The sequence below is a fragment of the Mauremys mutica genome, chromosome 14 (genome assembly GCF_020497125.1).
Source record: "Mauremys mutica isolate MM-2020 ecotype Southern chromosome 14, ASM2049712v1, whole genome shotgun sequence".
Classification (NCBI taxonomy): domain Eukaryota; kingdom Metazoa; phylum Chordata; order Testudines; family Geoemydidae; genus Mauremys; species Mauremys mutica.
Window position 1 is genome coordinate 8,307,511 of NC_059085.1, and position 25,897 is coordinate 8,333,407.

Sequence of the window (25,897 nt, forward strand, 5' to 3'; positions counted from 1 at the left end):
CAGACCCCAGCGCGGCAAGCACGTGCGTGGGGCGGCCCTTTCCGGGGGGGCGGCAGGCTGGGCCGGCGGACCTGCCGCAGTCATGCCTGCGGGAGGTCCACCGGAGCCCCGGGCCGACCCGCCCTGCCGCAGGCATGACTGCGGCGGGGGCACTCGTCCCGCGGCTCCAGTGGACCTCCCGCCGGCATGACTGCGGACGGTTCGCTGGTCCCGCGGCTCGGCTGGACCTCCCGCAGGAATGCCTGCGGCAGCTCAAGCAGAGCCGCCGGACCTGCGAACCGTCCACAGCTGCGGGAGGTCCAGCCGAGCCGCACGACCAGCGGACCCTCCGCAGTCATGCCCGCGGGAGGTCCGCTGCTCCCGCGGCTCCGGGGCGCCTCCCGCGCATGACTGCTTGGGGCGGCCAAAAAGGTAGAGCCGCCCCTGGCACAGAGACATGAAAAATGTGCTCACGCACAAACCCACACAGGCAAGGACACCCGTGCACTGCTTCTTTAGCACACGGCGCATTCTCTGTTTGCTGTGATGCGCAGAGTAGTACCTAGTCTCATCTAAAGCAAATGGCTCTCAACCTTTCCAGACGACTGTACCCCCTTCCGCAGTCTGATTTGTCTTGTGTACCCCCAGGTTCCACCTCACTTAAAAACTACTCGCTCACAAAATCAAACATCAAAACACAAAAGTTTCACAGCCCACTAATACTGAAAAATGGCCGACTTTCTCACTGTTACCATATAAATTGCAGAGTAAATCAATTGGAATATAACCATTGTACTTACATTTCAGTGTATCGTATATAAAGCAATATAAACAAGTCATCGTCTGTATGAAATTGTAGTTTGTACTGGCTTTGCCAGCGCTTTTTACATAGCCTGTTGTAAAACTAGGCAAATCTCTGGATGAGCTGATGTATCCCCTGGAAGACCTCTGCGTACCCTGCTTAAGACCACTGCTCTAGAGGGACTGGCTCAACCTGCTGAAACATCAGGAGGGCAGAGCTGTTAAAATCCAGTGGATTCAAGTACTTTGCAGGAGTGGAGCTGGGAGGGGGCAGGGGGTAGATCACCAAAAGAAGGGACCAACGAAAGGATCAACCTGGAAAAGAGGCCACAAAATCGAAGATTCTTAAGAAGGGGCCTTTGCAGACTGGCTTACTGGCACCTCCGCTCCCACTCCCTCAGTGCTCAGCTCAGCATCTCTGTCAGCATCAGACCCTGCTCTTTGCCCAGTTCATTCTCTGCTGAGCTTCCGCTCTTGACTGCAGGGCAAGGATTGCTTAGCCCAACAAGGGGGCTGCTTTGGCCAGGGAGTCAGAGTGCGAGCCCATGACTCAACATCACAGTGGGTGGCCGCAACATTACCCAGGATACAATCTGGAGTGCTGAACAGCTGTGTCCTATCGGTTCTCCAACCCAGGAAGCCTTTCACACTGCTTCACTGTGAGAACCACCATGCCTGGTCTGTTCACACACAGCCTCCAGCGTGCAAAATCACTCCCAGCTGAATGATACAAGTGCTAGCCAGCCACTCCTGAATTATATTACAGAGCGACACCAGCAAATTCGCAGTCCCAGACTTATCCCCAGGAATGTGCATCTTGTACTGCTCAGCTCTTTCCTTCTGGACAATACAAGCTCACAGAAAGTCCGGCATTTCATTAGCAGAGAGTGATGTGCACAAACCCTGTTATCTCCAATGGAGTTTCCCCACACACTTCAATCCGAACACATGCTGGTTCGGATAAAACAATAATACAAGCTGATTAACTACAGAGAGATAAATTGTAAGTGATTACAAGTAATGAGGCATAAAAGTCAGAATTGGTTGCAAAGAAATAAAAGCTAAAATGCAAACTACTACCTAACTTAACCAGCGAAGAGAACTTGAAGCACAAAGGTTTTTCTCACCACATGTTCACAGCAGTCTGGCTGGGTCTTTCAGACAGGACCCCTTCCCCAGTTCAATGATGCTTCCTTTGTCTTTCAACCATTGTTGATGCCATGAATATAGATGAGGGAGAGCAGTGATTTGGGGCCTCTGTTCCTCATTTTTATATCTTTTCCTTCTCTTTGAGAATCATCTCCAACTGGGGTTTCAAGGACAGACAGTCTGTTTACATGGGAACCTCCAGCTGTTCCACTGCCAAAAGTGCACATTTATCACCCCCCCCCCCCCCCCGCCAAAGAATGGCCACTTAACCAGGTGACAGTCCATTCGATTGTGTTGACACCTGGCTGAGGCGCCAGTTTGCCTTTTGTCTCTGAGGAACTAGCCAATATCTGCTTTTCTAAACATGGAGCATGTCGCAGTACTATCATACAATAGAATTTTATAACTTTGCATACAAATTTGCCAGACATCTTGTACCAGGACAATAACCATCAGCCAATTACGAGTTTTCAAATGATCTCTCACAAGGCATACTTTGAACAAGACTGATCGTAGTTTTGTAAAAGTGGTGAACGTAAGGCTACAGACTGTCACAGTGGGAGGAAGGGTTGTCAATGAACTCCTTGGGATCTGTCATTTTCATTTTGGACAGCCCACTCCACTCCAGTCTGGAGAGCTCTCTGAAGGGGGTGCTGGCTCTGACATGGACTCCCACTGGGAATTATCCTGAGATCTCCGAACGCTTTGCACATGTGACGCAAGTGAGATTTTATCCCTGGTCTCCCCTAGCACAAGGCTAGTGAACTGCACTGGCAGCTCCCCTCCTTTCCTTCACCGACTCCTCTCCTCTGCAATGCACTGGCAAGCGAGTGACCTTCGCGAGGTCAGCGCCAGGTAACTCAGCCAGGAGAAAACTGCAAGCTGGCAGCTTGGAGTGTCTCAGTGGTGCTGATCCTGGCTCAACTCCTGGCCTTCCCCCTTCACTTCCTAGCTAACGTGTGGGAGAAGCAGAGGCGGCTCTAGCTTTTTTGCTGCCCCAAGCACGGCAGGCAGGCTGCCTTCGGCCGCTTGCCTGTGGGAGGTCCGCCGGTCCCGTGGCTTCGGTGTACCCGCCGCTGAATTGCCGCCAAATCCGCGGGACCGGCGGACCTCCCGCAGGCAAGCTGCCAAAGGCTGCCTGACTGCCACCCTCGCAGGGACCGGCAGGCCGCCCCCCGCGGCTTGCTGCCCCAGGCACGCGCTTGGTGTACTGGTGCCTGGAGCCAGGATGCTCTGAGATTAGGGAATGCATCAGAGTGGGCTACATAATTGCTGAGAGTCTGGATTTCCATGGGAAAGTCATGTGAGGGGGTGGGGGTCAATATCCCTGCCTAAAAACCCATTGGAGACACCAGGTGGGTGAGGGACCCTCTTTTATTGGACCGACTTCTACATATAAAAATCCATCGCACATTCTCCTCCCCCTGACAGAGCTGCAGGGCCTGGGTGAGGATTCTTGCTGTCCTAGGCAGACGCCTGGCCCTCCCAGCCCCGTCGTCACACACACGAGGAGCAGCATCTCCCTTGTTGCTGCCTCGGATGTTTTGCTGCCTGTGTGTTAGAGAGGACCCTGCTGCGACCGCCTGGGGAAGAGGAGCGGTGCCATTCCTTTGCAGCGCACAGCAACGTGGGAATCATTTTCAGAGGGGCACCCCGCAAACGCTGACCTGCTTTCAGGGACAGAGGCAAGCACAGCTCTGCTAATGTTCCAGACCCGGCTCCCCCAGCCCGGCCAATGCTCCTCCATCCTGACCTGTAACTGCCCCTGCGAGACTAGCCACCAGCCCAAATACAGACCTGCCGACACACCCAGCCCTCAAGGTGTCAGGGCCCAGATGCCAGGCTCTGGAATGCCAACCCCCCTGTTCCGCCACTGCACTGACATGCCAAACCCTGGAGAGAGCCCGCTGGCGTGGGAGAACACCCCTCATCGCACCACCACCTCGGTACAGCTGTAGCCAATAATTTTAGGTTATTGGTCATTTATGGTGTGATGTTACGATTAACTGACATGTCATGCATGTCACATGTGACAGGTTCGGTCACAGAGACCCCCTTGGGACTGTCACCTGATGTGCTGAATTTATCTCTGAGCCCATTTTCCCTGCCAGCTTGGGACTCCAGAACCCTGCCTTGTTGAGCCAGACACGCCAGCCTGCTGCGACACAGACCCAGCATCTAGACCATGCCCCCAAAGCTGCAGGCTTTAAGTGAAAACAGCTCAGCAAGTACTCCTGTCTCCAGCACCCGGGCTCCCAGTTCCCAATGGGATCCAAACCCCAAATAAATCCATTTTATTCTGTATAAAGCTTATACAGGGTAAACTCATCAATTATCCGCCCTCTATAACACCAATAGAGAGATAGGCACAGCTGTTTGCTCCCCCAGGTATTAATCACTTACTCTGGGTTTATCAATAAACAAAAGTGATTTTATGAAGTATAAAAAGTAGGATTTAAGGGGTTCCAAGTAATAACAGACAGAACAAAGTAAGTTACCAAGCAAAATAAAATAAAACACGCAAGTCTAAGCCTAGTACATTAAGAAACTGATTACAGGTAAATCTCACCCTCAGAGATGTTCCAAAAAGCTTCTTTCACAGACTAGACTCCTTCCTAGTCTGGGCCCGATCCTTTCCCCAGTACAGCCCTTGTTAGCTCCAGCAGGCATCTTAGGTGGTAACTAGGGGGTTTCTCATGGCTGGAACCCCCTTGTCCTGCTCCACCCCCTTTTATAGCTTTGGCACAAGGCAGGAATCTTGTGTCTCTCGGGGTCCCCACCCCTCCTTCTAAATGGAAAAGCACCAGGTTTAAGATGGATTCTGGAATCAGGTGACATGTTCACATGTCCTGTGAGACCCCCTCCATTCTTCCAGGGCTCGTCCCCACGGATACAGGAGGGCTTGCAGGTAAATAAACCATTTACAACCAATTGTCCTAATCAATGGGAGCCATCAAGGTTCTAAACCACCATTAATGGCCCCCACTTTGCATAATTACAATAGGACCACAGAGTTATCCTTCATATTCCTAGTTTTAGATACAAGAATGATACATTCATACAAATGGGATGAACATGTTCAGTAGATCATAAGCTTTGTAATGATACCTTACAAGAGACCTTTTGCATAAAGCATATTCCAGCTACAGCGTATTCACACTTAGAAACATATTTTTATAAAGCGTATGGAGTGCAACATCACATCATATATAATCACTGTATGCTAAATAGAGTTAAATTGTTGGATTATAGAAGTATGAGATTGATCAGTAGTCAGAAAGATTAAGTATGCGTTAGGTATCTAAGTAAATAGGGCTGAATGCAAGGCCTGTAACATTTCAGATTAGCCATACTAGGCCATAGACTTAAGAAAATGCTTGACATATGTAAGTGACCAAAAAATGATCCTCTGCCACATGATTATGCAAAAGGATGTACCAGTGGGTGATACTGCAAAAAAATTAACCGTAAGAGTAATGTTTTGCTTACAAGATACCTGGTAGTCACATTTTTCTAACACATGCCATCACCGCGGGGTGCAGTATGTGCATACATGCAAATGAGGTATAGTCAGAATCACATTATAAAAAGAGGGTGCCCAGAGTGGGACACCTGAGCTCTCACTGGGAAACTCCAGCAGAAACTATCCCTCTAGTGCTGATCAAACCATGAGAGGCCCATCAGACCCTACCACAATCCAGAAGGATGTGAGTAACTTGTGCACAGGACTCGACCCATGCAGATACAAATTCTATCACCATAACTTGAACTGTAACTTTATTAAAACTTGTAAAGCAGACTAGACCTTGTACTTGTAAATGAACAGGTGGTCACTATCCTTGGGCTTAGGTCTTCCAAATCTGAAGCAAGTAGCAGAGATGACTTTCACTCTGTTGAGCTTGAAACTGTAGCTACCAGAGCCAAACCCACAGTGGTGTAATACAACGTTACTAAATTCACTGTAAATACAACACTAGGCTACACAGCAAGGCTGGAAGTACTAGAATAGGCTGGTCTCATAATATTCCTGTCTCAGTGGAAGTCAGAAAACCAGCAAGAAACGCCTGTCATTGACATCAGAGACCTGGAGAACGGCCTCTCTGTGGGTTCTTAGACCAAGCTCCTGAGCTTCACCCATTATCGGCCAGCACACATGGAGAAATAAACAAGGTGGCTGTAACTCAGTTTTGCTCCCTCCCAATAGAGAGGGGGAAGAATGTGTGTTTTGATCTCACCCCCCTCCTCCCGCCCCATCAGAGACCCAAGGGGAATTTACGGAGGCAAAACAAAATTACTCATCTTTAATTTCTCCAGCCTAGTGCCACGCAATCTGTAATGACCGAAAATGTTCCTGATCTTGATTATACACCTCATCCAAATGACAAACCACACAGTGGCTTCTAACACTCAGCAAGAAACAACTGGCCCATGAATCCTTGCTGATCTTAAACACAAAAAGAAGCTTACAAGAAGTGGAAGATTGGACAAGTGACCAGGGAGGAGTGTAAAAATATTGCTCAGGCATGCAGGAGTGGGCAGAGCATTTTAGAGAGACTCTAAATAGACCAAATCCTGAAGAGGTAGTTGAAATAGAGGAAACGAGTTTTCAGATGGAGGTAGAACAAGGGCCTATCACAGAGCGAGAGATAGAAGAGGCCATTAGACAGACAAAAGAAAATAGGGCACCAGGCGATGATAGAATAACCACAGAAATGCTAAAAGCCGACCTGAATATGAGTGCCGGGATTCTAGAGGAGCTATTCAACAAGGCATGGGAAGAAGAGAAAGTACCTGAAGCATGGAAGAAAGGTATCATTGTGAAATTACCAAAGAAGGGTGATTTGTCTTTGTGTGATAATTGGAGAGGTATAAACCTATCATCAGTGCTCGGGAAGGTTTTCTGCAGAGTCCTGTTACAGAGAATAAGACAAGCAGTAGAAGAGGTCCTGAGGGAAGAACAAACAGGATTTAGAAGTGGGAGAGGATGCGTTGATCAGATATTTGTATTATGTATGATAATGGAACAATCCCTTGAATGGAACTCGCCACTGTTCATTAACTACCTTGATTTCGAGAAGGCATTTGATAGCGTCCACCATCCATCTCTCTGGAATATCCTAAAAACATATGGATTCCCTCCGAAAGTTATTAACATCCTCAAAGATATGTATGCCGATAATAAGTGTTGTGTTCGCCATGAAGGACAGCGGAGCGAGTGGTTCCATGTGAGAACGGGAGTTAGACAAGGATGTGTTATTTCGCCCATCCTATTTCTTGTGGTTATAGACTGGGTGATGCGGAAAGCCACCGAAGATAGGCCAAGAGGGATCGCATGGGGACCCTCTGGTCATATTGAAGATTGTGACTTTGCGGATGACATCGCCCTGATTTCAAGCTCTTAGATGGACCTCCAAGAGAAGACTGATAGAGTAGGTAGAGCAGCAAGGTGCGTGGGACTTAATATCCACGCCGGTAAGAGCAAAACAATGAAAGTAAAAACAGCCAGCTCGACGATGACAGTAGTATGTGACGTAGAATTGGAGGAGGTGAACGATTTTAAATATCTTGGTAGTTACATATCGGCTGATGGTAATATTCAGAAGGAGATATCTACCAGAAATCGGTCTTGCAGCAACTGCATTCTATAGACTTCAGAACATTTGGAGGTCGTCCATCTTGCAAATGAAAACCAAGGTAGAGATCTACAGGTCGAACGTCCGCTCTGTGTTGCTTTATGTGGCGGAAACATGGAGGACCAACAAGAAGATAGAAAGTCGGCTTCGGGGTTTTGAAGGAAGGTGTCTTAGGCGAATTCTTAACATACACTGGCCACAGCGTATCACCAATGTTGAAGTGAGCCGATTAATGGGCATTAACAACATAGTGGATGAAGCCAAACAACAAAGATGGAGATGGTTGGGGCATGTGTTGAGAATGGGTGCTGATAGACACCCTCATATTGCCCTACGATGGACACCACAAGGAAGAAGGAGGAGAGGTAGACCATTGGGGACGTGGCGAAGGACCATTGAAGAGGAAATGAAAGGCATGGGAATGAAGTGGGATGAAATTTGCTGCCTCGCTCAAGAACGAAATGAATGGAGGAGAATGGTTAACGCCTTATGCTCCACTGGGAGTGAATAAGAGGAAGAAGAAGATGCAGGAGTGAAATCAGGAAGGCCAAATCACACTTGGAGCTGCAGCTAGCAAGAGATGTTAAGAGTAACAAGAAGGGTTTCTTCAGGTATGTTAGCAACAAAAAGAAAGTCAAGGAAAGTGTGGGCCCCTTACTGAATGAGGGAAGCAACCTAGTGACAGAGGATGTGAAAAAAGCTAATGTACTCAATGCTTTTTTTGCCTCTGTCTTCATGAACAAGATCAGTTCCCAGACTACTGCGCTGGGCAGCACAGTATGGGAAGGAGACGACCAGCCCTCTGTGGAGAAAGAAGTGGTTCAGGACTATTTAGAAAAGCTGGACAAACACAAGTCCATGGGGCCGGATGCGCTGCATCCGAGGGTGCTAAAGGAGTTGGCGGATGTGATCGCAGAGCCATTGGCCATTATCTTTGAAAACTCATGGCAATCGGGGGAGGTCCTGGATGACTGGGAAAAGGCTAATGTAGTGCCCATCTTCTAAAAAGGGAAGGAGGAGGATCCAGGGAACTACAGGCCAGTCAGCCTCACCTCAGTCCCTGGAAAAATCATGGAGCAGGTCCTCAAGGAATCAATTCTGAAGCACTTAGAGGAGAGGAAAGTGATCAGGAACAGTCAGCATGGATTCACCAAGGGCAAGTCATGCCTGACTAACCTAATTGCCTTCTATGAGGAGATAACTGGCTCTGTGGATGAGGGGAAAGCAGTGGACGTGTTATTCCTTGACTTTAGCAAAGCTTTTGATACGGTCTCCCACAATATTCTTGCCAGCAAGTTAAAGAAGTATGGGCTGGATGAATGGACGGTAAGGTGGATAGAAAACTGGCTAGATCGTCGGGCTCAACAGGTAGTGATCAATGGCTCCACGTCTAGTTGGCAGCTGGTATCAAGCGGCGTGCCCCAAGGGTCGGTCCTGGGGCCAGTTTTGTTCAATATCTTCATTAATGATCTGGAGGATGGTGTGGACTGCACCCTTAGCAAGTTTGCAGATGACACTACACTGGGAGGAGTGGTAGATATGCTGGAGGGTAGGGACAGGATACAGAGGGACCTAGACAAATTAGAGAATTGGGCCAAAAGAAACCTGATGAGGTTCAACAAGGACAAGTGCAGAGTCCTGCACTTAGGACAGAAGAATCCCATGCACTGCTACAGACTAGGGACCGAATGGCTAGAAAGCAGTTCTGCAGAAAAGGACCTAGGGGTTACAGTGGACGAGAAGCTGGATATGAGTCAACAGTGTGCCCTTGTTGCCAAGAAGGCTAACGGCATTTTGGGCTGTATAAGTAGGGGCATTGCCAGTGGATCGAGGGACGTGATCATTCCCCTCTATTCAACATTGGTGAGGCCTCATCTGGAGTACTGTGTCCAGTTTTGGGCCCCACACTACAAGAAGGATGTGGATAAATTGGAGAGAGTCCAGCAGAGGGCAACAAAAATGATTAGGGAGCTGGAGCACATGACTTGTGAGGAGAGGCTGAGGGAACTGGGATTGTTTAGCCTGCAGAAGAGAAGAATAAGGGGGGGATTTGATAGCTGCTTTCAACTACCTGAAGGGGGGTTCCAAAGAGGATGGATCTAGACTGTTCTCAGTGGTACCTGATGACAGAACAAGGAGTAATGGTCTCAAGTTGCAGAGGGGGAGGTTTAGGTTGGATATTAGGAAAAACTTTTTCACTAGGAGGGTGGTGAAGCACTGGAATGGGTTACCTAGGGAGGTGGTGGAATCTCCTTCCTTAGAGGTTTTTAAGGTCAGGCCTGACAAAGCCCTGGCTAGGATGATTTAGTTGGGGATTGGTCCTGCTTTGAGCAGGGGGTTGGACTAGATGACCTCCTGAGGTCCCTTCCAACCCTGATATTCTATGATTTCTACGAATGAGAGGGGAACGTTTTCGTACTACATCACCACTTCATGCAGGACCTGCCTTTCCCCTGGAGATCCCACAAGTACTGATGAGTCACAAACTTGCTTAGCTTAGGTAACAAGAACACAGGCCAAGGCAGTACGGCTGCAAGGACATTAGTGCTAGAGCAACAGGCAGAGAGAGAGAGATGTGGCAAACCACAACATAACGCCATGAATAAATGCAACTTCCCTGGCTTGGGGAGGCTTTCAAAGTTTTCTCAACTTTTCCACTCAAATGACTAGGATAGCATGGCAAAGGACAACGTTTGTGGGTGGGGCTAAAAGCAAACAACAGTTTCGGGGAGTGGTCTCAGTAGAAAAGGACTTGTGTGATTGGCCACCGCTCGCTTCGAGAACCAATTCTCATTGGGTATCCTTTAGAGGTGTTCCGGCCAAATGATTTATTATTCACGCTACCCCTGTCATGGCTCAGGCTGATCCCAACTCTGGTGCTTCAGAAAACAGGAGTTTTCCAAAACATCAGGGAGGCATTTGCTGCCCTCCGAGTGTGGAGTGTCACGACCTAGATAGAGCTGAAGGGGTAGCGTCCCCTGAGTCCCAGCCATCTGGGTAGCAACACACAGTAAAATCACTGCCTGGGAAGGTGGTGGTGGTGGGGATTCCTTGGCTTTGGGGACCCTGGCTCTGTCCCAGTGCTTTGGCATGGGGTCACCTCCGACTCCTGTCAACCCAGCTTCACCTTGTAACGGAAAGAGAAACACAATGGCCTCTCCCCATAAGAGAGACAGAGATCGCCACTGGGGCTACATCCTCCCCCGCACATCCCCATGCCAAGATCTGGATCCCTCACTGGGCTGCATCAGCAGTTTAACTCCCAGCTAAGTCGGATCCCTGGCAACAAGGCATTTACAGCACTAATTTGCCTTTGAATTTGGCATCAACCACCCACTAGTTCAGCAGCATTTCTGAAACTCCCAGAGCTGGGGGCTCAGCAGCAGGGGAATGGGGGAGACAAGCAGGCATGGGACCGCGCCAGAAGAAAGGCGAGCGCACAGGAGGTGGTGCAAGGGTCCACCCAAACAACGCAGGGAATACGGAGGGGGGAGGGAATCGGGAAAAATAATCCCAAGGAGGAGGAGCAAGAGGGAGTGAGAGACAGAAAAAGCCATGGAGGAAAGGAGTGAAGGGTAAAACAGCAGAAGAGAAGGGAAAGAAAAACCAGGACAAGCTGGAAACGAATGAATGAAAGAAGGCGAGGCAGCGCAGAGGGGAAGCAAGGAGCCAAAAGCACCTGCCTTGGCTAAAAGGGCAGTGCCCTCTCGCAGCTGGCGGCTGATCCCACTAATGCCGCTGCCTCTCCCCGTCTGTCCCCTCTGCCCCATTTGCTCGCACGAGAGGGGACCTCTAGGCAGTTCCCTGTAAAGTTTTCTGCAAGCCAAGGGCTACAGATTTATGCTGCTCCGAGAGAGGGTACGAAGGCAGCGCAGTGGGTGCAGCCTCCCACAGCAGCTCCTGGCGTGCCAGGGCCCCCCACCCCCCTTTGCAGGAAGGCTCAGCAGTGAGACTCCACCCCTGGTTACCATGGAGTATCCCCCACAGGACTCTCAGGAGGTTCAGGCCTCTACTGACCATGGCCCTGAGTGGAACAGTGGCCTCACCGACAGGCTGCTGCGGGCTGCCTGAGGCAGGGCTGGGGAGGGATTTGGGTTTGATCAGGTTCAGAGCAAAGCCCCACAGCGGCCCAGGGTTCCACCTTCCACTGGGGACCGTGAGCACCGCTGAAATCCTGCCATGGCAGCTGGCGGCAAAGCTCACCAGCCCTCGGGAAAGCTTTATGGGGCACCTTCAACCCCCAGAACACCCCCAAGGGCACAAGAGCTGCAAGGGGCCTGACAGAGCCCAGCAAACACTGCTGGCCCGAGAGCTTTCTGCCCAAGGAAGAGCAAAGGCTTCGGCGGGCTCAGAGAATGCACGGGGAAGGTGGAACACTGACGGGAAAGTCCTATAGAACTGAAGGGGAAAATGATCTTTTTCTGTATGAGGAGGATTTATCATTTGTATTGCACTGGCATCTAGGAAGCACTCATGGGCCAGGGACTCATCGTCCCAGGCGCTGAACACACCCTGAACAAAGACTGCCCCAAAGCTCTTCCAATCTCGACGTTTCTGGACCATCCTTTAGCATCTAAGCGAATTCTGTCCCTGCTCCAAGGTGCTCAGAAAGCCTAAAGAAAGGGGACCATTCCCTAATTTGACTCCATAGGTTTTCAGAGGACTATCTACAGAATCCTACTGCATTTCTATACGGCCCTACTGATTTCATTCCTATTAAATTCTACAAGGCTTTTCCACGAGGGAAGGAGCTGGTTGGACTGGGTGGGGAAGGGGTATGATCCTAGTGGACTGAGCACAGGACTGGAGTCAGGAACTCATAGGAGCTGCTCCACTTTGGCCACTGACTTGCTCTGCGACACTCAGCCTCTCTGGGTGTGTCTACACAGCGAAGGAAAACCTGTGGCTGCCCTGTGCCAGCCGACTTGGGCTCACAGGGCTCGGACTGCAGGGCTGTTTCATTGCTGTGTAGACTTCCAGGCTCAGGCTGCAGCCTGGGCTCTAGGACCCTGTGAGGTGGGTGCACTGCTGGAGCTGGCCTCTCAGTGCAGAAGGATCCACACCCCACAGCACCAGTGCTGGGATTCACACCACCAACTTCCAAGTGCTAGTGCCAAAAATCTGACTCCTGGCCTCCGAGCACAACCCGAGGAGACACGTGTGAGCGAACGTCCTACTCTAGCCAGTCTTCAGCTAAAAACATACGGATCTCCCATTCCAGAACAGAATCAGGATCAAGCAGTTGGTAATGAACAGGCAAGTGTTTCGGTGCCAGTGCCCTCTCCTGGATGGTATCGGAATGGCAGTACTTGTGTCACAGCCCCCGTACTACTAACACTCACTGGCGATTCACCTTATCTGAAGCGGTAAAGGCCTACGCTTTTGGAGCAGGAGAGCCTGAGTTCTACCTCTGCTGGCTTAAAGAGGCCATGAGTGGCTGTGCTCTGTAACCTAATGACAACAAGGAAGGCCAAAGGGGTGAGGGGTTGCTTTTTGATTAACCATCCTTTTATTGGCTGCAGCTGTTTCGGGGACAATAGATACCCCCAAAGAATCTCTAACCTGCACATTCCGTGGCTCCTAGGTACTGCCCAGGGTTTACTGCATATTTTATTTCTTAGCAGGCTCATTTAACTCAAACAATTCACAGATTTGCTTGCAAATGCTCAGAAAATGGATTCTGTCTTCAAAGAGCCACTGCTGGAAGGTTGGAGAGGACCCAGTGTAGCATCCATGCTAATACAGAGGCTGCAAAACTCAACTCGGCTTTAATTATAAATTCACAGAGGTTCAGGACAGAAAGTACCGTTGTAATCATCTAGTCTTACCTACTGCAGAAGAAGTGTTGAAGGCCTTTTTTCTTCTGTCTCCACTAAAAAGATCATTTTAACACAATTGATATTAACCAGGGAGAAGGATCTCAGGCCAGAATAGGGGAAGAACAGGTTAAAGAGTACTTAGATACGTTCAATCTATTCAAGTCAGCGGGGCCTGATGAAATTGACCCTAGAGTACTTAAGAGACTAGCTGAAGCAACCTCTGACTCATTAATCATCTCTGAGAACTCCTGGAGGATGGGGGAGGGCCCAGAGGACTGCGGCAGGACAAACCCAGCACCTATCTTCAAAAAGCGGGGAGAGGGGGACCCCAGGAATGATAGAGCAGGCAGCCCAACTTCAGTACCCAGAAAGAGACTGGAACAAAGTATTAACCAATCAGTTTGGTCAAACGTGGAGAATAATGAGGTGATAAGGAACAGCCAGCATGGATTTGCCAAGAACAAACCATTCCAAGCCAACCTAGTGTCCTTCTCTGACGGGGTAACCAGCCTAATGGATAGGGGGAGAAGCAGCAGAGGTGATACAGTGGGAGTTCAGAATAAGCCCTTTGGCTCAGCCTCGCGTGATCGTCTCATACGCAAACGAGGGAAATGGGATGGAGATGGAATTACTAGGAGGTGGATGCACAACTTTACCATACTCCAAAAGTCACGGTCACACTGGGAGGATGGATCGAGTGGGCCCTGGGATGAGGTTTCCAACCCCTTGCTAAGAGGCTGGAGCAGCACTGGGCCCGGAAAGCTCTGCCCCGCTGGCACTTCCTGGGGGAAGGGGCAGCATACGGAGAGCTCAGCAGCCCAGGCCGGAGTGGGGAGGAGAGAAACCATTTCCAGGAGCAGCAGGAGCTCTTCCTGAGGAGGCCTGACTGAGTCTTTTCCCCCTCCTTGGAGGCTGCCCCAGAGACACAGAGAACCACGTGCAGGGCACAAGAGGGTCCCTGCACCAGCACTGAGATATCCTGGGGCTTTGGAGCAAAGAACTATCATCAAACAGCAGCCACGCCTGAAACGGAGACATCAGGTGGGACAGGAAGAGGCCCAGGGGAAGGCGAACAGGAGGTGGGCCAAGCCTGCACAGTCACATCTTCAGAGCCCTGACCTAGTAAGGCCTAGGTCCCCCTACCCATCCCAGAGTCCTCTACACCTAGCCCTGGAATGGGCAGGACTGGAGAGCTACCTGCAAGGAAGCTGATCCAGCTGAACCTCGTCCAGGGGATACCTGACACATTGAACTGACAGACTAGAGCAGCAGGCCCTGACCAGTAGGCCTGCTGACCGGACAGCCCACCCCACTACAGGATCCCACAGGAATCTGTCTTGGGACTGGTATTAGTCAAGATTTTTAATTAATGGCTTGGATAATGGAGTGGAGCTAATGCTTCTAAAATTTGCAGATGACATCAAACCGAGAGGGTTTGCTACCACTTTGGAGGACAGGATTAGAATTCAGAACACTCTTGATAAATTGGGAGAATTGGTCTGAAACCAGCAAGACGAATTTCAATAAAGACAAGTGCAAAGTACTACACTTGGGAAGGAAAAATCAAATGCTCAACTACAAAATGGTGCAACTGGCTAGGCAGTAGTACTGATGAAACGCACCCGGAGGTTATAGTGGATCACAGACTGAATACACGTCAACAATGTGATGCAGCAGCAAAAAAGGCGAATATCTTTCTGGGGTGTATTAACAGGAGTGATATATGTAAGACACAGAAGATAATTGTTCCACTCTACCCAGCACTGGTGAGGTCTCAGCTGGAGCAGTGTGTCCAGTTTTCAGCACCACACTTTAGGAAAGATGTAAACAAACTGGAGAGAGTCCAGAGGAGAGCGACAGAAATAAGAGGTTTGGAAAACGTGATCTACAAGGAAAGATTGAAAGAACTGAGCAGGTTTAGTCTAGAGAAGAGGAGGGTGGGGGGAGACTTGATAACAGTCTTCAAATATGTACAAAGCGGTTATAAAGAGGACAGTGATGACCTGTTCTCCATCTGCACCGAGGAAAAGACAAGAGGCTAAGTCTGCAACAAGGGAGATTCAGGTTAGATATCAGGAAAAACTTTTTAAACTGTAATGACAGTTAAGCACCTGAACCGGTTACCTGAAGAGATTGTGGAATCCCAGTTATTGGTGGCTTTTAAGACCAAGTTTGACAAGTGCCTGCCAGGGATGGTCTAGGTTTCCCTGGGCCTGCCTTCGCGCATGGGCGGATGGATAAGGTGGCGACGTCACTTTCAGCTTAGGGATTTCTGGGATTCTGTGACACAAGTCAGAGGCTCTCCCCCAGAAATTCCTGCATTATACCTGGAGCTTCTGTTAGAGCTAGAGCAAGTCTTTTAGGAAGAAATCCGGACTTGATTTAAAGGCTTCAAGTGATGGAGAATCCACCACATCCCTGGGTAGTGTTCCAATGGCTAATTACCCTCACTGGGGGGCATGGATCAGTGTTCACGTTGCATGCCCTGTCAGTCCCAGGCCTGGGCAGCTAATGATCCAACCAGCAGACCCAATTGGGTGAGGAATCCTGGTTACGTGCCACCTGAGGCGTGTTGCGCATATGCTAAGATCACCCTCACTAGTACAAATATGCACCTTGTTTCCGGTCTAGCTTCAGCTTCCAACCATTGGATCTTGTTCCATCTTTTACTGGTAGATTAAAAGACCCCTCTCTGCTGTCAGAAACCTTCTCCACAGGAAGGTACCTGCAGACTGTGATCTAATCACCTCCTCCCCTTCTCTTTGTTAAAAGCAGCTCAGTGAATTCAGTTTAAGTCTCTCACTGTAAGGCTGGTTTTCCAAACTGGTATTGGAACTCTTTCCCAATCGGTCAGTATCGCTTTCAAAGCGTGGACCCCAGACCCGGATACTTTATTCTGCTAACGGCCTCACTGATGCCATACACAGTGGCAATACCCCTTTCTATCCTTCTTCTTGATATTCCCCTATTTATATATCCAAAGATTGGAATTGCTCTTTTAGCCACCGCATTTTGCTGTGGGTCCACGTTCAGTTGGTGATCAACCCTGACTCCCAAGTCCTATTCGGAGTCACCACTTTCCAAAATCCAGCTCCTCCTCTTACAAGTGGGACCTGCAACAGCTATTGCAGCTGCACGCAATCTATTTGGGGTCCATGGTGCATTAGCTCTATGAAGGGGTTATGTAGGATTATGTTCTACTCCATGGGGGAAGGGGGTTATGACAGCTCTTCCAGGCACTAAAAACAGTAGGGAGTGATGAAGGTGAATCACTGAGACTGAACGAACCCTAGAGAGGTACCGCTCCCTGGAGTGGTTTGCAGAGACTGGTTCAAGCTGGTTTTCCAGCGATAAGGAGACAAAGAAAGGGCTTTTTGGTATAAAAGGATGAGCATGTACTGAGACAGGGCCAGGTACATGGCAATGCTGATCCAGCAAATGGACAGACCTTCTGTCCAAAGGGGGCCCCCAACCCTGGCGGAAGAGTTGGAAAGACTTTGGTTGACGAGGGTCCCATAAGAGTGACCTCCAGTGAGCTTTAAGCATACTTATATAATCAATATATGTCCCTATAGGGTCTCTCTGTAATGCTTTTACCCTAAGAATAAAGGTGCTTGCTTAGAAGGAGCTGTGTGGTAACTGTCATTGCTGGCAATTCACTGCCTGTGGAGAGAGAAAAAGCACAGGCGCTGGCCTTTAGGCAAACTAGCTGGCTGAGGCTATCACAGTTTCATAGTAACAGCATCCGTATTCCCCCTCCAATTAAGGTTTCTGCCTCCCAGCTATTCCCTCTCCTGACTGGAGACTCATCTCCTTCCCTCCTGACTGGGGGTTTTAAGACTGCTCAGCTCCCTGCCTTACACTGCTGATATTCCCAGAATGCCAGTCTGCCTAAAGGAGAGGCCTCGTGCTTTGCTTTTTCTCCAAGAGCTTTGAACAGCATATTGCCAGCAGTTACAACCGCAAACTTTACCGTCAATGATTTTATGTTTTCCTACACATCATGGATCAAGATATTGAATAGCACTGGGCAAGGAACAGATCCCTGTGGGACGCCATTAGCAATGTCCGCACTGGATGAGGATTCTCCATTTACCGGTACTCTCAGTTCTAGCAGGTAGCCAGGTTTTAATCCATTTAATACGTGCTGCACTGCTTTTGTATACTGCTAATTTTTCATTCAGAATGTCACGTGGTACAAAATCAAATGCCTTACGGAAGTCTAAGCAGATTACATCACAGTTACCTCTGTCAACCAAACCTGTATTTTCATCAAAACATATCAAGTTTGTTTAATAAGACCTATTTCCCATATGACCATGTTGACTGATATTAATTATGCTGCCATCTTTTAATTCTTTACTGATTGCATCCCATATCAGAGTTCCCATGATTTTCCTAGGGATCGAAGTCAAGCTAACCAACTTATACTTAACTAGGTTATCCCAATTGCCTTCTTCATATATTGGAACACACCTAGGTTTTTGGGTTTTTTTTTTTCAAGTTCTCTGGGATAGTCCCTGCACTCCAAGCACTGCTAAATATCAATATCAATGTCAGAGAGAGCTCCTCGGCCAAGTCTTTTAAAACTCTTGGGCACCAGTTATCCAGCCCTGCAGATGTGAAAAAATTTAGTTTTAGCATTTGCTGTGTAATATCCTCCCCAGTTACTGCCAGAATAGAAAGTACTACAATCAGTTTCTCTATGCGCATGCAAAAATAAAATCCCTGGAGCTTATCCTGGTGCTGAAGAGGCACTCAGAGTACCATACTGTGCCACAAGAAGGTCCCACCAGTTCCTTGTCTCAGGTTGCAAGAACTCTTGCTCATGCATTCTAGCTGGTCACTGCCTTTGTGCTATATTATGGCCAACACCTGGCCCGTCCACTACTGGAGGGCAGGAGAACAGGCTCAGAATTGGGACTCGTTTGGTCATGTCAGGCTGATTGCTGAGCACGTGAAACTCTTCCTCTTTAACCACTATCGTACACGTGAGGACAGAGGGACAGCTGCTGGTGGACTGATCTAGAGTCCAATATATTAGCCAGATCCCGGGACAGGAGAGTGCTAATTGCAGCAGGCTGCTGCTGCATTGCACCCAGCAATCACAGGCAGAGCAATCATTGTCAGTTTCACAGCTCTCCGGAGTGACACAGCCACTCCTTCCCATTTGTGCTAATTCTAGAGAAAGCAACAGAAACCCTCCCCCCAGGAGCAGCAGCTCACGTCAAGGAATCTCATGCTGGAGCACGGATTTCAGTGCAATGGCAGCTGGTGCCAGACTGACTCACCCTTGAGACCTATGGGACAGGATACTCCTGCACGCAGAGCCATGCCACTCCTGGGGGAAGAACTTGTTCCTTCCATTCCTGGGGCACAGGGAGCTGCTGTCCCCGAAAGCCTCCGAGGTCACTGCCTTGTTATTCAGTCACTCTCCTGAGGATGATGTGACACAGCTGATTAATGCTCCATGCACCGTATCTCATTCCCTGCAGTGCCCGATTCCCCAGACAGCAGGGCCTACACTCAGGGAATCTGGACTACAGCCCCCTGCTCGAGGGCAAAGCGAGACAGGGGTAGATTCTCCTCTCACTCTGGTGAAACTAGTGCCTTAGTCAGGGGCGGCTCTAGAAAATAGGCTGCCCCAAGCAGCCGTGCGCAGCGCCGCCCCTTCCCCGGTCCCGCGGCGGGTCCCCTCTTCCCGCGGCACCTGTTGAGCTCCCGCAGGCATGCCTGCGGCAGGTCAACCGGAGCCCGGGACCAGCGGACCTGCCGCAGGCGTGCCTGCGGGAGCTCAGCCGGAGCCGCGGGAAGAGGGGACCCGCCGCAGTCATGCCTGCGGCAGGTCCGCTCCTCCCGGGCTCCGGTTGACCTGCCGCAGGCACGCCTGCGGGAGCTCAGCCGGAGCCAAATGCCGCCCCCCAGGGAAAGGGCCGCCCCACGCGCCTGCTTGGCGCGCTGGGGTCTAGAGCCGGCCCTGGCCTTAGTGAACTTGCTCCTGATTTACACCAGCGTCAGGGAGAGGCTAATCAGGCCCAGAGAGCGCTTGCCCGCATAGAAGGGACCTTAACAATGAGCCCAGGATGGGAGGACAGCACTGCTGAGTAATGGACATGCTGATTCCGTCTCTCCTCGTCCGGCCTCAGCCCATCACCCTAGTCCACTTTCCTCCGCCAGTGTCCCCAATTCATCCCACACAGGCCCCAAGATCAGAGTGTTTGAGTGCCCCCTGCTAGTTACCTGCCATTAGTGATTGTTCACAGCATCCCAGACGGGGAAAGCACTATACAGCACAAGGAGACAGACCCATTCTCTGCCTCAAGGCACTTGCGTGATGGCCACCATGTTGGCCAACGCACCAAGGACTGAACTGGGGACCTCCAGAGCTTAACGCATGAGCTGCCACAGCGTGAACTCCAAAGCCAGCTCTCCATAAGGGGGCAACTTGAGCCAGACAAGAGGGAAAAGCAGCTTTTCACAAGGATGCTGAATTCGGGGCTAGGCTGCATTAGTCTGGAATAAGCAAAGCTCTGAACTGAAAGTGCTGCAGGCATTCAGGATAACTCCACGGATGGACACTCTTATTCCAGAAGAGTGTGGTTCAGCTTAATCTACTTCCAAAGTGTTTATAAGAGTGTCTATACAGGAAGCTACTTCAGAACAGCTATTTGGGTCAATTTCCCCATGTAGACAAGCACTTCGGTGTGGTCCAAACTGAGAGAATGGCTCACAGGGTTGAAATCAAGTTTAAACCGGGTTTAACCCTGAAAACACCGGAGCCAGCCCGGTCTCTGTTAAAGCCAACAGAAGCTGTGTCACGAGCTTCACTGGGAGCTGGGACTACAGTCCTCTAGGACATTGTTTCCTCAATCTTGTGGATACCAGGGACCGGATTGCTGCCTTCCTAAACTGTGCCAGGGAGATCTCAGGGACCGGCACCAGTCCACGGGCAGCTCATTGAGAAACGCTGCTCTGGGATCAGGGAGTGGCACTGCTGTGATGGATTCATGGGAACTGGATTTGGAAAGACAACACCAGCAGCTACGTTTCCTAATTGTGTGTGTCAGGGGCAAGGAGCACCCAGTTCTCTAGGTCAGAAGAGTGGCAGGGTTTTTTGCTTCTAGAGGACCAGAGGGGCTTATTTTTAAACCATGTCCCGGGCTGAGTTCATGCAGAGGAAAGGAGCCTTTGAGGAGTAGAAACAAAGCTGGTTTAGAAATCAAGTTATAATCACATCCTGCTTCCCTAGCAAGGCCAATCCCACTCCTGCGGAGTTCAGTGCGAGCAGGGTCAGGCCCCAGGAGTCAGCTTTAGATCTGACAGACACAGGTGAGAGTCACCCCTGAAGTCACAATTTCACAGGTGTACAACTGGTGAGAGCAAAATTTGGCCTTAAGTTCTAACAAGATAGTGCAGTGCAGAGATCCTGCTGCATGCATGCTCAATACGTGCACACACACACACACACACACACACAGCACCAGGCTACATTCACAGTTCGTCTTTGCAGAATGCCAAAAACATGACGTCTCAGGACTTTAAACTCTGCAGCATCAAATAACCCAGTTAGCCCCTTGCCCTTGTATTGAGAAGCTCTGATCTCTTTAGCACCCTCAGAACATCGCTGTGGGGCAGGCAAGAATCATCCCCATCTTACAAATCGGGAAACTGAGGCAAGTTGGCCAAGGTCACCCAGCGAGGCAGTGACAGAGCTGGGAACGGACGCCAAGAGTTCTGTGCATCAACCACAGGCCTGTTCTTCTCCTTTATATAGTAAATAAACACATTTTAAAATGGTTGCCCCCTGCAGCAGGGTTTGAAGCCAGGACCCACAGCCAGTCAGCACTAAATGCATCCCTAAGTCCACTCTGTGCCTGTTAACTTGGTATCACTGCACTCTGCAGCCATCATGGTATTGCTCGTCAGTGTCTTGCTGGGCGGGTGGAAACTGTCAGTCACCCAACAGTGACAATCCATGGATCTGGACCTCACTCTAAACAAACAAGGTTCAGAATAGGGATCAGGAGTCCTGGGTTCTTTCCCTAGCTCTGCACCCATGTGCTGTGTGACCTTGGGCTAATTAAGCAGCACAGAGTGGCGGGGGGTGATGTGAGAAGTAATTCATTGCTATGTTTGTACAACTCTGGCATTGTCAGATGAGAGGTGACAGAGGTAGAAAGTATTGTAATGAACTGGGATTGGGGCAGGAGGAGAAGTGAGACGCTGCTGCCAGAATCTGATGTGTGTGTCATAGCCCTGATACTGTCTCTTTCTCCTTTAGAAAGATCAGAGTTCCCTGAGCACAGTCAGCATGTAATTCCAAGTGACTCCATTGATAATACATTGGTCTTCTACACAGCCAGTCTCATCTGTAGATCTCAAAGCGCTTTCAGAAAGACGTCAATATCAGTATCCTCGTTTTACATATGGGGAAACTGAGGCACAGAAGCGACTTGGGCAACAGAGTGGCAGGTCCTACAGAGATCACAGAGTTGTTGGCGTATGTATTATAACGAGACTCACACATACGCCACCCTACAGTCATTCCTTTGCATGCTCCAGTTCTGTTTAGCTGCGTGGAGAGCTGCTCTTCAGCATGCCAGACTCAGCAGGACCCAGACAGCCTAACACAATTCGAGAATAGCTCTCCACGCAGCACCCTGCTGAGACACGGGCTGGAGGAAACGGGCTTGTTCTTTGTGCTCTCTGTAAGAGAGATGCACGGAAATCTCTCTGCAGCACAAGGAGGGGTACCTGGATCTCTGAGCGAAAGCAAAGCAGCAGCTTCCTAGGGCTGAAAGCCCTCAAAGGAGGAGGGGGATTGGCAGGCTTTGCACAAAACCCAGGGTGGAGTTGCCCAGGCGACTGTCACCATGGAAACAGCAGCTATTTCTGAAACTCAGCTTGGTTTTTATTGGAGGAAACCGCTAGTTTTAACAGCCTCCCGCAAGCCCCCTTCAGCCGATCAACACCTGCCCCACAGCGACTCCTGGTGGGAGTTCCTGGGAGTGCCCCACAGCCAGGGCTCCTGCCGCACGCAGGGGTTCTCAAACTTTTGCACTGGTGACCCCTTTCGCACAGCAAGCCTCCGAGTGCGACCCCCCCTTTATAAATTAAAAACACTTTTTTGTATATTTAACACCAGTATAAATGCTGGCGGCAAAGTAGGGTTTGGGGTGGAGGTTGACAGCTCACAACCCCCCATGTAATAACCTCACGACCCCCTGAGGGGTCCCGATCCCCAGTTTGAGATCCCCTGGCCTACAGCAAGTCCTGAGAGATACGGGTGGGCGGGGGGAGGGGGGCTCTCACTGAAGAAGGGAGAGACTGGGCCAGCCTGTGAGCTTCCGAGAGGCAGAGACCCCCCCAAGCAGTTGCGTGTGTGGCTCACGCTTCAGGCCAACGCTGGCACCGCCCCAGCCAGTGCTCCAGAGACTAGGAAAAGGGCGCTGGCTTGGGTGACCAGGTGTCCGGCTTTCGTCAGGAACACCCGGTCGAAAAGGGACCCTGGCAGCTCCGATCAGCACTGCCGACCGGGCCGTTAACAGTGGTGCTGCGGCCTGTCCTGGGGCGCCGCACTGCGCCTTGGAAGTGGCCAGCAGGTCCAGCTCCTAGGCGGGGGGGGAAGGAGGGGAGGAGGCTCTGCAGCATGTGCTGCCCTCACCCCAAGCACCGGCTCTGCACTCCCATTGGCCAGGAACCAGCCAATGGGAGCTGGGGGGGGCGGTGCCTGCGGGTGAGAGCAGCATGTGCCATGGAGCCTCCTGCCCTGTCCCCCCCCGCAGGAGCCAGACCTGCTGGCCGCTTCCGGGGCGCAGTGCGGTGCCCCAGGACAGGCAGGCGGCCTGCCTTAGCCCCCCCCACTGCGTCGCTGACCGGGAGCTGCCCAAGGTATGTCCACACCCCAACCCCGAGCCCCAGCCTCCTCCCCCAGCCTTGAGCCCCCCAAACCCAGAGCCCTCTCCTGCACCCCAGAGCCCACACCCCCAGCATCTCAGCCCCCTGTCCCAGCCCAGAGCCCCCCCAAACCCAGAGCCCACACCCCCAGCATCTCAGCCCCCTGCCCCAGCCCACAGCCCCCTCCCACACCCTGAACCCCTCATCCCCGGCCCCACGCGCCAGCCTGGAGCCCCCACCTGCACCCCAAACCCCTCGTCCCCAGCCCCACCCCAGAGCCAGCATCCCCCAGGCCAGAGCCCTCATCCCTCCCACCCCCAACCCCCTGCTTCAACCTGCAGCCCCCTCCCACACCCTGAACCCCTCATTTCTGGCCCCATCCTGGAGCCCTCACCCCCTCCCACACCCAGGCCAGTGAAAGTGAGGGTGAGGGAGAGCGAGCCACCGAGGGGGGGGGGAAATGTAGTGAGCAGGGGTGGGGCCTCGTGGAAGGGGCGGGGCTAGCGTGTTCGGTTTTGTGCCAATAGAAAGTTGACAACCCTAGAGCTTGCAGCTACGCCGTTCCCCAGAGCGCCCCCTTCTGGGAGACGCGAGGGATTGCAGTAACGCTCCCCCACCAGACCCAGCGTTCCTGCATAATTCCACAGCACCTCCTGCTGGAGGAGGCAGAGACTGAAGTAGCTGTGAAATCCACAGCCTGAGCTCCTGTTCCACCCCTACTCCTGGGAGGAGTCGGTTTTCCAGAAGGCCAGCCTGCTGATTCCACCTCTCCCACCACGAGGGAGCATATGTGCCAGGAGAAGCCGGGGGACTGGGGAGGCATAGGCACGAGGAGAGATGTCCTTGATTTGTTTTGGTATAAAGGAAAATGATATTTAATAAGATTCAGCCTCCCACGCTGCCTCATGAAAGAGGAAAGGAGACAGGGAAGATGTGCCAATGTGTCCCCTACAGGGCCCATAAACCCCACAGATGCCACTCTCCATAGCAATGCGACCATCAGGGGCAACGCTGACAGCAGCAGTTATGCTCTTACACCAGGGCTGAATTTGGCCCCCGGCACTTAATTGCATTGGGGCGGGGGATTTTATTGCGGGTCTGGATATTCTGTACTCCAATAGCGTATTCTCTTTCAACTTCCAGCCCCGAACCATAGCAGTGCCATTAACCAGCTGCCAGGATACACCGCAGAGGTGGCTGCACTTCAGTGGTGGGTGTAGTAACTAGAATATCAAGATGGGTGATTTCAAAGCTGAACTATTTTAACAAATCCAAAGCCAGCCACAACATCATGGCTGTCACTATGCTACCGCTCCTTGCAATGTCACTGTGACAGTGGGGCTAAACCTGCTCAGTCTCCACCACTTGAGCTAATGGAGGATCTCCATTAGAGATTAGCAATATAGGGCCAATGTCACACAGTGTAGCAGTTCCAATTCCCTCCACCAGAAGACAGCAATGCGAACACACACATTTGCACCGTAATACTGTAATGTGCTAACCAGCTGCCACTCTGAAGCTCATGGCTTCAGTCCTGTTGATGGTTAAGTGCACAGAGACCTTTAGCATTGGAGAGACGCAGACCCTCAGGCTGGGAGCCAGGCTGACTCCCCCACATCGGTCACCCACACTCAGGGGATGTGTCCACAAGCCATTTTGTCCTCCTCACCCCTGAAGATCAGGCATGCGGAGTAGGTGACTAGCTACATAACCCAAGTGCACCAGTAAGGGAGGACCGAATGGCAGCTGCTTGGCAGCATTCCCTCCTCTCCCTCGAGCTGAGGAGAGCCCAGTAGCACTGGTCAGGGAGCAGGGGAGTCCATTGCTGGAACCGCGGGGCCAATCGGCAGAATGTAACCATCCCACCCAGGTCGCAGAGAACGGGCAGAGGGGCCGGACAGGGGCCTTACCTTCCAGTCCGTGTCCACCGCAGAAAGGAACGTATCCGAATGCTCCTGGAGGGGAAACAGACCAGAAAGAACCATCAGAGCTCATACAGCCGCCACCACGAAGCAGTAACACAGACTCATGCCTACCCCCTCGCCGTCACCACCTGCCCTCCAGTCACCTGCTGAGAGCTCTCATGAAAGAGGAAAGGAGACGGAAGATGTGCCAATGTGTCCCCTACAGCCTCCTCCTCCACTAACACCCCAGCAGGGAATTCACGCTCACTCTAAGCTGGGAAGGATCTCGGGGACCTCAGCAAAGAGGCCAGTCGAGACTGCCGGCCCGAAGGCCGCTGAGATCAGAGAGGCAGGGGGATGCCAGTCCCAGTGGATAACTGACCCGAGAAGCGTTAAGAGAGCAAAGCCCTGTGCTGTGCAGCTCATCCCCTGCCGCTGCCACAGGCCTCCGGGTGTGATCTCTGCCACAACCAGCTCCAGAAATGCTGTCAGAGGGGTTTACGGAACTGAAGCCCCGGCAGCTGTGCCCGCCAGGGCTTGTGAGCCCACTCCAGTGTACATGCCCAGCTGCCACCATCTTGGCCAACACACAGGGGACCGAACTGGGGACCTTCGGGGCTAAAAGCATAATCTGCGCTAGCCTGAGCTAAAGCTCCCTAGTTGTAACACTCCCATTGCCGATGGATCAGGCCCAGAGCGAGACGCACTCACCAGG

The 25,897-nt window shown here is 51.2% G+C and overlaps 1 protein-coding gene across 4 annotated transcripts in view; it reads right to left on the bottom strand.

Moving 5' to 3' along the window:
- Positions 1 to 25,897, bottom strand: part of NDRG4 (NDRG family member 4) — a 92,062-nt gene that overhangs the window by 41,644 nt on the left and 24,521 nt on the right. For all 4 annotated transcript variants that reach the window (XM_044987102.1, XM_044987103.1, XM_044987100.1 and 1 more), the window contains exon 3: positions 25,189 to 25,233. In XM_044987102.1, the coding sequence (XP_044843037.1) occupies positions 25,189 to 25,233 (45 nt within the window). The remainder of the gene's footprint in view (positions 1 to 25,188; positions 25,234 to 25,897) is intronic.